This window comes from Leuresthes tenuis, unplaced genomic scaffold, assembly GCF_036924035.1.
Source record: "Leuresthes tenuis unplaced genomic scaffold, fLeuTen1.0.hap1 SCAF_11, whole genome shotgun sequence".
In the NCBI taxonomy this organism is placed as follows: domain Eukaryota; kingdom Metazoa; phylum Chordata; class Actinopteri; order Atheriniformes; family Atherinopsidae; genus Leuresthes; species Leuresthes tenuis.
In genome coordinates, this window is record NW_027325365.1 from 20,770,660 (window position 1) to 20,780,630 (window position 9,971).

Consider the following 9,971-nt stretch of genomic DNA (forward strand, 5'->3'; position numbering starts at 1 on the left):
GAGAGATACTTCCATCAATGGACTAATAAGGCCAGGGCTGGTAAGATGGGGATATTAGCAGTAGATGAACAGATGTAGGCCTTGCATGCATCACTTCACGTCATTCATTTGGAGCTCCACCAGTGGATCAGGGCCTCTCCCTCCTTCCCTCCTCCTCCTCCTCCTCTCTGCGTCACCGAGAAGAGAGAGAGGCCGAGGGAGGAAAAAAAAAGTTTGGAGACAGAGTTAACATTCAAAATGCACACTTCACTCAAGATCAGTCTGGTACACCTAACTAATACTTAAATCCAGTAAATACTACCAGGAAGGGAAAAGGATTTGTTGACATCTTTTTGTTGCCTCCATATGACAGATTCATAGTTTTTCTCCCCCCTCAAGTTCTTGGCAATGTTTCCCAGCCCCAGCACGTCCACTCCCTTCTCTGTAAAGGATATATTAAACTTGGAGCAGAATCACGACGTTATGGTATCTTCTCTGGAGGTTTCCCCTCGCATGGACTGCTGCACCGTGCCCACGTCCTCCTCTTCCTGCATGCTGGCCCGCCTGAAGCAGGAGCCTCTCCGGGACATGTCGTCCACCGCCGCCTCTCTGTTTGGCGAGGACATCCAAGACCCCAAAGCCGGCAGAGGCAATGCGCTCAACTTCGCTTCTACCTTTTATGGCAAATCCCTCATGGAGATGGATGTGGAGAGGGGTGGGAAATCAGACGCGTTTGAGGAAAAACGAAGAAAAGGTGAGCTGACGAGAGGTCAAAATCTGCGGGCCTTGACTAAATCAGGCCCGCAGATTGAGCAAAACGCAACGAATGCTAAAAAAACAAAGGGCACCGGTAAATAGTAAGATTTTAAAAAGGTCTAGTTTTTATGATTAATGCCAAAAAATTAAAGTTGCACTTGCTATTGTTTTCTAAATGTGTGAGAGAAAAACAGTTAAAATGCAAAAAAAATTAAATGATAAAAGATGTCACCTGCATTACATGTGCGTATCTTTCCTGGAGGGAAGCAGCAGACCTTGTCAAATATCCTGCTTATTACAACTGTGAGCAATAAAGCTCTTATTAATGGACAAAATCCTTTTTTTTTTTTTTTTCTGTGTTTGGTTTCATCAGATGATTTCAGTGCTCCCGTCGAGCCCGTGGAGAACGTAAAGCCCGAAGATCCGGACCGACCCAGGCCTCGGAGACGCAGAAAGCCGCGGGTCCTCTTCTCCCAGGCTCAGGTATATGAGCTGGAGCGCCGCTTCAAGCAGCAGAGGTACCTGTCCGCCCCGGAGAGAGACCACCTGGCCGGCGTGCTCAAACTCACTCCAACTCAAGTGAAGATCTGGTTTCAGAACAGGAGGTACAAGTGCAAGCGGCAGAGGCAGGACCAGAGCCTGGAGATGGTGTCTCTGCCGCCGCCAAGGAGGGTGTCGGTGCCCGTGCTGGTGCGGGACGGGAAGCCTTGCATGGCGGCGGACACAGCCGCCTACAACCCGTCCTACAGCGTGGGTCCTATCAACCATTTCACTTATAACAACTACCCAGCATTCAGCGGCTACACCAGCCCCGGCTGCAACACGAACTATGCATGCAGTTACCCCGCAGCCACAGTACAGACTATGCAGGGATCATCCAACAACGGGAATTACATGAACTTTGGGGTCGGGGACTTGAATAATGCCCAGACCACATTCTCCCCCAATGGGGTATCTTCGTTACACAGCATTAGGACATGGTAAAAAAAGAAAGAAAAAAGAAGTGTATGTAGACTAATTCCCTTTGACGGGATTTGAAGGCTGCATGCAGATTTCAACGTGTCAAAAGAGTCAGGGGTGTATTTGTGTATCTTCTCTTATAGCTAAATAGGTACTTTCTCAAGTTTTTCGTTTTTGTTTTACTGCACCAGTTTTTGTCCTGATATTTTCAGCGCATATATGTAATTTTTTTTGCCAAAATAATAATAAAAAGAACAGTAGTTGCAACCCCAGTTCTTCAAATTCAATTTCAGACTTGCCTAAACTTTTCACTAATATTTCATTTCTGTGTTTTTTTTTGTTGTTTTTTTTGTGTCATGATAACTATTTTTCAAAATAAAAACACAGAGACCTGAAAACCTAATTATAGTCACATGTTTATGAACTCATATGTTTAATATTGTCATGAAACATTCCATGTAGCTACAACTTCAATAAGTCGGCTATTTCACTGAGCAGATGTCTCAGTCGGACACACACTCAAAACAATATAGGAAACTATTCCAACAAATTCAATACCTCTGCCTGACATACTAACTCAACTGTACCTGCTCATAATGGAGCAGTAAAACCCTGCCATGGTTTGTGTCTGGTTAAAATGTTCAAGTGGCTATGAGGAAGCTTCCCTCAAATTTACTTAAACAAGGTGAAAAGGTCGTTAAAAGGTTTAAACTTTATTGTTTTGGGTTTTTTTTTACAACCTGCTGTCAGGCACATGTGGTCTCCACACAAATCTTTCAAGCCTGGACAGAGATGGCCGTTAGCCGTGACCTTGACCAGTACCAAATGTTTAAATGAAGAAAGAACACGTACTTACTCGTTGGCTGTGTTAGCTCCGTGAAATACGTGAGCTCCTCATTTCATTCAGTCTTCCAGGTCTGCTTTTAGAAATATAAGGAACAAAAGTGTGATCTGATGCCTGACACTCTCTGTTGTCGAATTTGACAAAGATGACCGTTTAAGTAATAACTGTCTAAATAAAAGAGAAGAAAACTTTGACTTTGACTGGACACACACTGAATGCAATCTCAAGCAATGGCGTATGACGTAAAAATGACAACATAAATGTGGAGTTTCTGAGACTCCCGGTAGCCATCTGACTCCTGCTGTACACCCTCAGGTGCAGGGTCCTCTCTAGAGACTCAAACCCACTTGTCCAGATACAAACTAAAGCACTTGATTGACAATATCTCAGCGCTAAATGCAAGAATAGTCCAATTTGCTTGAAAGCGAGCCAGAGACCTCGTCTAAGTGTGCAGCTGTATGAACATGCGAGGAACCAGCTCTGCCCAACTGCCTCCACTTTACATGAGTAAGAGATGCTTGGGCATCTCTCAGGTCTCTCCACACATACGCTGTTTGCGTCTATTTTATATATATATATATATATATATATATGTATATATACATATAAATAAATAAAAAAAATGCACACAAAGCCACATAGGAGACACATTTCCAATATAAAGACCAGGATCATTTGTGTTTATTCATCATCAATATCGAGAAATGGACAAATGCTAAACAAAATGTCAATAGCAGGCAATTGCAGAGAGGGTAGCAAGGTCATGTAGCTTCCCTGTTCACCCTCTCCTCCCTGGTGTTGAAAAGGCAACGTCAGATAACAGCGCCGCTCAAACCTAAAAATATACCCCCTCACCCTCCACCCACGCAGCAGAGAGAGAGAGGGGAAGCGGGTCGGAATAATCTGCTTTTCCGGGTCTTATCTGAAGAAAGGCAGGGGTGCATGCGGCTCTGTCTCTGCCAGTGTGAACACCGCTACTCCTTCTCTGCCGCAGCCCCGCAGCTGAGCTTACGGCAGAGGGGACGCTGCGGTGTGCCGACTCTCACACTTCAGAAAGATTTCACTTCTTTGTGTATTTTCTGGTTTGCATGTTGACTGAATAAAACATGGCAGCTGTTTGAAGTGTGAGTGCTCTCCAGGCGGTGAAACTTACACTGAGGTTGTGCAGTTAGAACCAAGTCACACTACAATCTAAAAAGTATCTCAATATTCTGTTCCTTCTTTTTAAAAAAAAAAACTGTTAAGGCAACTGTAAGCATTTCTAAAGGATACCTCACAGTAGTCACACCGCTGTAAATAGCATGTACACAAACATCTTGGACGTCAACTTCACAGAGATTATGCGACGAGGGTTGGTGGCAAACAGTTTGTTTAAAACCGTTAATGTGGAATTTCTGTTGCACGAAAGTGTTCAGTCGTCGGCTTTGCTCCCATCTTCTACCTAAATATACCATTGACAAGAGCTCAGCGGGAGGCAGATGTAACCACACTGTCGGTACCTTATCAGCACCCAACTAAAGATGAACCTCTGACACATTTATTGAAGAAGAATGCATTTTTTCTCCAGTGCAATGAATTCAAATCTGACTACATAAATCCACGTTGTGAGGAACAACAGTGCATGCAGGGTCACGTTCTTCACGGTCATCGTTTCCACCCGCAGCGGCAAATTTAAGAGGACAGTTGATGTGTTGCGTGTGTGTCATGACTCCCAGCACTCTGAGCTGTTTAAATGACTCGCGCTGACTAAGAAAAGCACTGTATGTGGGGAATGGTCGAGCTCCTCAGAGGTACCTGGTCTACAGGAAGGGGAACAGTCTCTTCTTGAGGATGTAGAGAACCGTGGCAAGGAATAGAGCCAACGCCAGGAAGATGAGCAGTTTGTCGGTGAGCTCCCTGCGGTTGTACTTGGTGATGAGTTTTCTCCCGAGCTGTATGGTCCCAGTCATGGTCCTAAACTCATCGTTTGTTTCTTGGACTGTTCTTGATGAGGTCGCTTTAAATGAGAATGAAAGCTGTCAAACACAACATACAGCAGTGCATTAAAACAGTCTTACCAGAAATAATGTTAACAGGTTAGACTTTAGCAACGTTCAGGAAACGAGCGAAGAAGCAGCGACGCTTTAAAGCTTTGTGACTATCAGTCAAACTCATCTGACAAAACCAAGTCAACAGTCCGGCTTTATGTGTTCAGTGCGAGCTGCAGGGAGGGTAATTAGGATTTCAGACATCGCACCAGGCGTTTCCTTTACTGACCTAGAGTTGTTATGGTGTCTTCACTCTGCTGAACTTGCTGGGCCATCATTCGGCTGATGCTCATCAGATTTTCTGTGATATCACTGGTGGTCTGGGCCAGGCCTTCTTTGGTCATCTTCCTGCAACAAAACTGAGACACTTAGAGTGAAACGCTCCACGTGAAAGGCTTGGTTAAGGAGTCGAAACAACGAGTCTTCTGAGCATGACATTAAAAGAACATATAGCGGCTCGTTGAAGGACAAAGCTGCGCGCCGTCGGCTCACCTCTGCCTCACGGCGTCGTCGGCCCCGTTAAGGAGTGCGTGCTTCTCCATTTTGTCGATGGAGAGTTTGCTGGCGAGGTTGGCTTTCCTCCACGCTGTCTGATTGCTGCGAAACGTCCAAAAAGAAAACTCAGAAAACACGTTTGTTTAGTAGGTATTAATAAGCAGGCCATGTTTCTCATGCATTTCCACATAAGTGTAGACAACAATATCAACACAGAAACAAGGACACACGCATGCGCAATCATCCATATCTTTGAATGTCCAGGTATTATTAATTATCTAAAAGACATTACCTCAGCATCTGCTTTTTGTGTCCCTCCACCTGATTAATCAAACCTAGCTTGTCTGACTCTTTGTCCTGTTCCATTGCCATCTGCTCCAAGTCCTGGCAGAGGGGGCAAAATGGGACATATATATCATGTTACATGTGTTGTTGTTCTTTTTTTGTACTGTAAGCGGTGCAGAGCCAGCTATTGATAAACTGATATTTTTGCAAGATTAGCCTCAAGTGATGGCTCTCACCTGAATTCTCAATCGGAGGTAGTGAAAGCACTTCTTCACATCTGCGTTTATTTCTGTTAGCTTGCTTTGAGGTCCGGTGAACTCTGTAATATCCTGTTGAGACAAGGGGGATAAATTCAGCATCACATGCAGAACATAACCAGCGTTCTGACATGAAGTGTTACCCTCTCAACATGAACACTGACTGGATAGTCTAACAACATCACCACCCCAACATTTAATTGCACAAATCAATATCAAGAGGAATGGTAGTATGGTCGATTGTTAGGCTAAAAAATGAGCTCTATGACTACAATTTTTGACGGCTTTCACTATGAATAGCCCAGGAATTCTACACATGATTAACCTGTCCGATATATAAAGTGTGTGTGTGTGTGGGGGGAGCAGGAAAATGCCACATAGGCTTCCAAAAGTGAGGTCTCGACTGTCCAAGAAGTTACAAATATTTATTTGACGACTTGATGTAGGGCAAAATGCTGAAATGACGCAGTGTGTCATTAAAAACCAGAGAAGAAGAAAAAAAAAAAAGACCAGGAATTAAAAACAGAATGGTGCATATGACATTTTTGTTTGGCCCGCTCCCACTGACCATCTGGCAGCTCCTCGGACTGACTGGTGTGCCTGCACATAAAGAAAAACTGTTCATAACATCTTGTCTTCATGACAGGAGAGTCGGGCTGCACTGCTTTGCTATTTTTATGATGGACTTTTACTTACAACAGAGCGTCATTTCCAAACAACGCACGAGACTTTTTGGGTTCACGTTGCCTTTCTTACAACCAATTCATAATACTGAAAGACAACTGCTGTTTCTCTCAACAGACATTTTATACCCTAATAGCAGAGGTGGCGGCGGCTCGTCTTTAGAGAGCTCCCCAGACTGTCACTCGGGCTCACTGCTGTTCGAGGAACTCGGTGCAGCGCTGAGGCCGCCGTGGCAAAAACACGATTACTTTCGGTGACAAGCTCTAATTTCACTGCGGCCTAACGAGACACTGAGTAGTCTTACCAAAGAAATATTCGCACCTGGATGAGGGCCTTGATTTCCAAGTCATATTTGAGAATTTCTTTTTCGTTTAATAGGACGTGGACATCTCTGGACGCCATATTGCCAACGTAGCCGGCGAAAACTACGGAAAGCAGGAAGCGATGTGAGCTCACAGAACTCATTTACTTATCAAATAAAAAATTAAAACGCGGACAGTATGCCGAACAGTGCCTAATTAATACACATTTTAACCATGTATACAGCTAACGTGGGGAAATGTTTTACTTCAAAAAATGTATATCAAACAAATGATGTTTAAGTCAGACACAGTGGTTGTTTTCATGCCAATAATGAGAAAACACAGCGAAGAAAATTATTAAAATTATTACGGTATGGCTACACATACAAGTCAATTTCTGTTATATATTAATCAACTATCAAATGGAATTATATCCAACATAAACACACAAACGCAAGATCACGTCAAACACAACACATAACAATTTATTAAAGGTCATTTATATTGACAAAAGCATTTAACACAAAGTGCACAACTTATAAAGTAGACAATGGGTGAAAGGTTGCTTTTAATTTAAAGTAAAGCACATCCAGTGAGATATTGTAGTCTTTTGAGAATCATTTAGGAAAAGGCAACAGTGGGCATAACTTCAAAAGCACACAGGGATCCGAGTTTCAAGGCACTTCAGAAGGAATGGTTCTTTGGAGCCGCAAACATCCACCGATACACAGCAGTGTCGGGTCCTCTGACGCTGAGACAAACTACATTAAATTCTGAGAAAACCAAGAAACAAAATTTATGAGCAGCAAGTTACATGTAAATAGAGTACAACTGTGTGGCAAGAAAAAAAAAAAAAAAAAAAAGAGACGGAGAAGTGTACCTGCAGAGTGATGTCCTGGAAGAGCAACCTAAGACCAGTGATAGTTCAAGTACCAGATGGTGTCAGTGGACAGGGAGGGCCCAAACAGCGGGTTCAGCTGGGCCAGAATGGCTATCAACCAGCTGGTAGATAGAGGATATAAAGATCACAACCGTCAAAATCTTCAAATCTTCAACTTCAAATCTCAGCAATGTGGATTACTACCCACTCCCCCGAATAAAAGGGGACACAAACACTCTTCATAACTCTAATTCCAGTTGGAGGGTCTACTCTACACAGAGGGCAAGATGACTGGAAAGAGTCAGATGACTGGCTGCAAAGCAACTTTGCCTCTACTGCCCTCTTTTGCCCATATATGTGTAACATTACACCACCTCGTACACTTGCACCAAACTGTAAATATAAATAATTAATTGCTGCTATTATTACTGAGACGTATATTGTCTCAGTAATACTTCCAGCTGAATACAGAGAAAAAGAGGACCAAAACAAGTCAGGAGACCCGTCGCTGAAGCCCGGAATGAAACATAACATTTATGTCCAGAAGAGATGATAAATAGACAAAAAAAAAGTCACAAAAAAATAAAAAGTCCACCAAATTTAGACAAAAAAGCAAAACAAAACAAACAACTATGAGAAAATTACTCATGAGAAAAAAACGTGACCAAAACAACTGGAAAAGCAAAAAAAAAAAAACAACAAAAAAACCCCCACACTAAATGATAAATAGATACCAAAATGATAAAATCAAATAAGAATGAAAAGCAAGCCCCCCACAATGAGACCAATCAACTCCAGAAATGCATTTTGACACAGTACCTAAATGCAAATGCACTGACAAACCATCACATTTTGGGTCTGCCTGGTTTATGCCTTTTCAAATCTGGGAGTTTAGGTCCTCAGCGGAACAAGTGTTGAAACATTTACAGGCCTGTGCCTAACGGCCTCTTGTTTCACAATTCAAACCCAATTATTTTCTGCCACTCCGTTGTTTGTGTAAAATATGCTGCTTTTGAGTGCAGAACATCCTACAGAACACAATGTAAGAGAAATGTTGGTGTATATCCGGGAAGATAATACTTACAAGAGGTAGCAGCAGACTGCAGTTAATACCAACATTGTGACAATTACTCTGTGGGAAAAAAGACAGAATATCTATAAGATGGTAAAGCTGTCATCTATTGACTGTTGAATGTCTTTAAATAACATACTAAGGCAGCGATCTCGTGATTTGCAGTGTCTGGTTGACAAAACGGAAGCTGCATTCATTTTGTCACATTTCCCAAGGATGGAAATATATATACACGCACATATACACATAATAATAACTTTAGTTTAACATATACATGAGATTACGCTATCATCACTCATAAAAAGGGCTGTCAAATTAGCTTATCTTATGCTAATTCAAACTTTTACGAGTAAAAGGTTTAAACTTCTTTCACTCTTTAAATAAGTCAAGAATAGTGTTTACCATGAACTTTAACTTGAAAATAATACAAATACTGATAAGAAAACTGTAAAATTACAACATTTACCATAAAAAAACAACAACACAGCAACAAGTTAGCTCATTTTAGCCAGCTGAGGGCTGCGGAGCTAGCAAACTCACCCTCTGTTTGGTCCTTTGGGGATAAACCAGGGCACAACTCCTCCAACAATACCCCAAAACAGGGTCATGACAGAGATGGCGATTGCAAATCTCTGATCCGCCATGTCTGCAAATGTGCAAGAATAATGGGAAAAAAAGAACTAATAATGTGCCAAAAGCGCTAACTTTTAACTTGAGGAAACTTCAGCGCTGTGCGGCAGCCAAAAAAGATCTGCCTGACGACGTCACGTAGAAAGCAACACGTGTGTCACATGACTCTGACAGGAAGTGCGGAAGTACAGAGGTTCGTTCTGGACCCGTCTATGTGCTGGAGTCAAGTCTTTTCTGCTGTGTATATCCAAGTCGGTAAAGTTTCTTTTCCCATCAGGATGCCTCTTTTGTCAATTGTGATAGCAAAATTCTTTAAAACATATGTCTCATGAATGATTCTGTTTTCAAGCTTTTATCTACATTTACAATGAAAGACAAGCACTTTAAAGACAGTTTCCCTCTTGAATTATCCATGTAGACTTTGATGAAGACCTACCCCAAAAGAAATAATTTCTTCGTTGCTGTAGGTCACGTTTTTGTCAGTTCCATCTTTTTTCGTCATAGCATTTGCAAGACTGCAAATGCTTAATTAAAAAATATGACAACAAATATCTAGGTATCATAGGTAATTATTTATGGGACTTAACCTTTTCTGCTACATCAGTATTAGGATTTTGTGCTTTCAATGTTAATTTAAAAAAAAAAACACGTACTAAATGTCACGCACTTCTATCGTGCATGTCCATTGGATGTTTATGTGTCTATTTGTTACAGTAGATTTCTTCTCAAATTCCATGACATGGAAATGTTTGTAGATACCTGTTGCTCCTTTGGTAACGTCACACAAATTGTCATAACCA

General features: G+C 42.0%; 3 protein-coding genes across 4 annotated transcripts; 1 reads left to right on the plus strand and 2 right to left on the minus strand.

Moving 5' to 3' along the window:
- Window positions 1-235: 235 nt before the first annotated feature.
- Window positions 236-1,735, plus strand: nkx2.5 (NK2 homeobox 5). The gene is made up of 2 exons (XM_072396470.1): window positions 236-733; window positions 1,109-1,735. The coding sequence occupies exons 1-2, from the start codon at window positions 388-390 to the stop codon at window positions 1,717-1,719; spliced, it is 957 nt and encodes a 318-aa protein (XP_072252571.1). The 5' UTR covers window positions 236-387; the 3' UTR covers window positions 1,720-1,735.
- Window positions 1,736-3,189: 1,454 nt separating this feature from the next.
- On the minus strand, window positions 3,190-6,717 carry LOC140318291 (vesicle transport protein SEC20-like). Its single transcript, XM_072396045.1, has 6 exons — window positions 6,609-6,717; window positions 5,583-5,675; window positions 5,354-5,445; window positions 5,059-5,163; window positions 4,796-4,914; window positions 3,190-4,535 (listed from the first exon to the last, which is right to left on the minus strand). The coding sequence occupies exons 1-6, from the start codon at window positions 6,687-6,689 to the stop codon at window positions 4,339-4,341; spliced, it is 687 nt and encodes a 228-aa protein (XP_072252146.1). The 5' UTR covers window positions 6,690-6,717; the 3' UTR covers window positions 3,190-4,338.
- A 336-nt stretch (window positions 6,718-7,053) lies between these two features.
- On the minus strand, window positions 7,054-9,316 carry atp6v0e1 (ATPase H+ transporting V0 subunit e1). Of its 2 annotated transcripts, none has more exons than XM_072396047.1 (4): window positions 9,082-9,316; window positions 8,554-8,601; window positions 7,470-7,591; window positions 7,054-7,350 (listed from the first exon to the last, which is right to left on the minus strand). In XM_072396047.1, the coding sequence occupies exons 1-3, from the start codon at window positions 9,183-9,185 to the stop codon at window positions 7,498-7,500; spliced, it is 246 nt and encodes an 81-aa protein (XP_072252148.1). In that variant the 5' UTR covers window positions 9,186-9,316; the 3' UTR covers window positions 7,054-7,350; window positions 7,470-7,497. The 2 variants fall into 2 exon arrangements, with proteins under 2 accessions (XP_072252148.1, XP_072252149.1); XM_072396048.1 differs by having other exon boundaries at window positions 7,054-7,362.
- Window positions 9,317-9,971: the final 655 nt, after the last annotated feature.

Excerpts from the sequence above, each read along its gene's own strand:
- LOC140318291 (XM_072396045.1), bottom strand. The coding sequence starts at position 6,689 with ATGGCGTCCAGAGATGTCCACGTCCTATTAAACGAAAAAGAAATTCTC. Across the intron at positions 5,676-6,608 it reads AAATCAAGGCCCTCATCCAG|GATATTACAGAGTTCACCGG; the intron begins GTGCGAATATTT and ends TTGTCTCAACAG. Across the intron at positions 4,536-4,795 it reads AGACACCATAACAACTCTAG|CGACCTCATCAAGAACAGTC; the intron begins GTCAGTAAAGGA and ends TCTCATTTAAAG.
- atp6v0e1 (XM_072396047.1), bottom strand. The coding sequence starts at position 9,185 with ATGGCGGATCAGAGATTTGCAATCGCCATCTCTGTCATGACCCTGTTT. Across the intron at positions 8,602-9,081 it reads CCCAAAGGACCAAACAGAGG|AGTAATTGTCACAATGTTGG; the intron begins GTGAGTTTGCTA and ends TTTTTCCCACAG. Across the intron at positions 7,592-8,553 it reads GCAGTCTGCTGCTACCTCTT|CTGGTTGATAGCCATTCTGG; the intron begins GTAAGTATTATC and ends TCTATCTACCAG.
- nkx2.5 (XM_072396470.1), top strand. The coding sequence starts at position 388 with ATGTTTCCCAGCCCCAGCACGTCCACTCCCTTCTCTGTAAAGGATATA. Across the intron at positions 734-1,108 it reads TGAGGAAAAACGAAGAAAAG|ATGATTTCAGTGCTCCCGTC; the intron begins GTGAGCTGACGA and ends TGGTTTCATCAG.